Here is a 2,192-nt window from a genome sequence, read left to right as displayed (position 1 = left end):
TCTTTTTATCTAACTTGATGTTCCACTGATTTTAGTATGAAGCTTACAGTGAAATTATTGAGTCAGGGTCTCACTATGTAGTCCAGGTTGGCTGTGAACTCAGTGACCCTCCTGTCTCAGCCTTCTATGTGCTGTGAGTACAGATGTGTGTTACCCTAGCTGGCATACAGTGAAGTTAAGATTGTCTCTTTAAGATGCACTTATATTTTTACTTTTAAAATTTAGTTGTAAGTTAAAAAATAGCATAGCACCTAGATTTCCATTTTATATATACAGCATTAAGAGTTGACAAAAGGGCCAGACTAAATGCCTGCTTAGGCTGCGCTGGCCCCACCCTTGGGTGCACTGAGCCAGCCATCAGCCAACCACCGAGACTGGGTAAGCCGGCCACCCTGTGACACAGGTGTGGTGGTACACAGCTGTAATCCCAGCGCTGGGGAAGGTGAAAACAGGAGGCAAGTCGGAGCTGCATAATGAGACCCTGTAACAAATACATTTAAAAAGAAAAAAAAAAAAAAAAGACAAAATAAAATGGCAATAGATGATCTGATATGAAATGTGCGTTTCTACTGTGAAATCAGAATTTTCTTCATATACTGTGATTAAAAGGGAGAATGGAACTTGAGCTGGGTGTGATGGTACGTGCTTGGGAGGCTGAGGCAGGATGATGGCAAAAAAAAAAAAAAAAAAGCAAAAACTCAAAAGTAGTGATTTTTTGTGGAGCAGACACTTGTTTATGAGACCTTAAATGTAATCTTTAATGAAATGCCATGTGAATTATAAAAAAGCGATAATTATGAGTGATGTGGAGATGGCTACACACATTCTTAAGTACGCCACATCTTTTATCATACAGACATCAAGTATTTTTTTTCTACATCTCACAAGCGCTTTAAAGGAATAGAGAGCTACATCAGCTAAAGGACAACCAATAAATATAATTAGTTCTTCATGACACAGTAAGATTCAAAACAATGATTAAAACACTTGCTCTTATGGCAAAATACTAAGCTTTGTTTACAAATCAGTAAGCAAATGTGTAATTACCAAACAATGTATAGCACAAAAACAAAGTGTTCGAAGTCTAGGTATTATGATACGTTTTTCTAATATACATAATTATCAATTTATTATAAAAACCTACATATACAATAAATACTTGATCAAAGTCTTTTAAAATATATTCAAAATGAAATGTATAGAAAGAGACATTTCAAAGTCATATCAGTTACTACTGATACAGTATTTAATCATTTTTACAAGAGGTCTGCTGGTCCATTTCAATTAAACTTGTTCTTAGAATCATCACATTTCTCGCTGAATCTCATTTAGAGCACATGCAAGTTGTTTAATTTTTTCTTCCATTGCTTTTTTGTTCTTGCATGTTTCTTCCAGAAGTTCACGCATTTCTTCTTCAACTCGATGAACCTGAATCAATATGTAAATAATTAATTTTACTAGTAAAATGTATTTTTTTGATGCATTCTGAATGAAAAAAGTCAACAACTTATTCTTTTCTCTGATGCAGTCAGTAAAATATATTAAGCAAATGCTAATAGGGAAAAGTAACATTTATATAGTATATAAAGTATTTTCATGTATATTATCTGAAAGGACAATATACTTTATGGCTACACATGCTTTCTTAAGAATACCACATCTTTTATCATGTGCCATGCCTCCTCCTCCTCCTCCTCCTTCCTGTCCCCCTCTCCGGTTCCCTCCCCCTCCCTCTCAATTTCTAGGTACCACACTGAAGAAACCCATTTTTCTGATGTAATCTACTGTTTTTTACTATTTAGAACAGAGTTTTAAGTTTTATTACCCATCAATATCTTTACACAGGTCCTAGCCCAGGCCTGGTGAGTGTGTGGGAGAGCTTCCCACTACCCTGTGCTGGCAGGACCTACTACTGGTCCCAGCCCAGGCGCAGCTTGGGTGAGACCCTCTTCCACCCCCTTTGGACGCCCCCGACCACTCTGTAGCACCTCCCTCACCTTGCCCACCGAGTAGGAATTTCTGCCTGTTCCAGGAACCCCCAGACCCAGTTAAAGCCCATGCCTGGTTAGTGTGTGGGAGAGCTTCCAGCTACCCTGCACAGGCGGGACGTATTACTGGTCCCAGCCCAGGTGCAGTGTGGGTGAGACTCTCTTCCACCACCTTGGGATGCCCCTCACCACTCCGCAGCACCT

At 39.0% G+C, this 2,192-nt stretch overlaps 1 protein-coding gene across 3 annotated transcripts in view; it reads right to left on the bottom strand.

Moving 5' to 3' along the window:
• Positions 1-720: 720 nt before the first annotated feature.
• The window catches only part of Lrrcc1 (leucine rich repeat and coiled-coil centrosomal protein 1), a 44,998-nt gene continuing 43,526 nt past the window's right edge, over positions 721-2,192 (bottom strand). For all 3 annotated transcript variants that reach the window (XM_004643085.2, XM_023703203.1, XM_023703204.1), the window contains one exon: positions 721-1,428. In XM_004643085.2, coding sequence (XP_004643142.1) covers positions 1,306-1,428 — 123 coding nt within the window. In that variant the 3' untranslated portion in view covers positions 721-1,305. The remainder of the gene's footprint in view (positions 1,429-2,192) is intronic.

Source organism: Octodon degus, unplaced genomic scaffold (assembly GCF_000260255.1).
Source record: "Octodon degus isolate 3935 unplaced genomic scaffold, OctDeg1.0 scaffold00165, whole genome shotgun sequence".
Taxonomy (NCBI): Eukaryota; Metazoa; Chordata; class Mammalia; order Rodentia; family Octodontidae; genus Octodon; species Octodon degus.
This window is presented reverse-complemented; position numbering and strand designations above follow the sequence as displayed.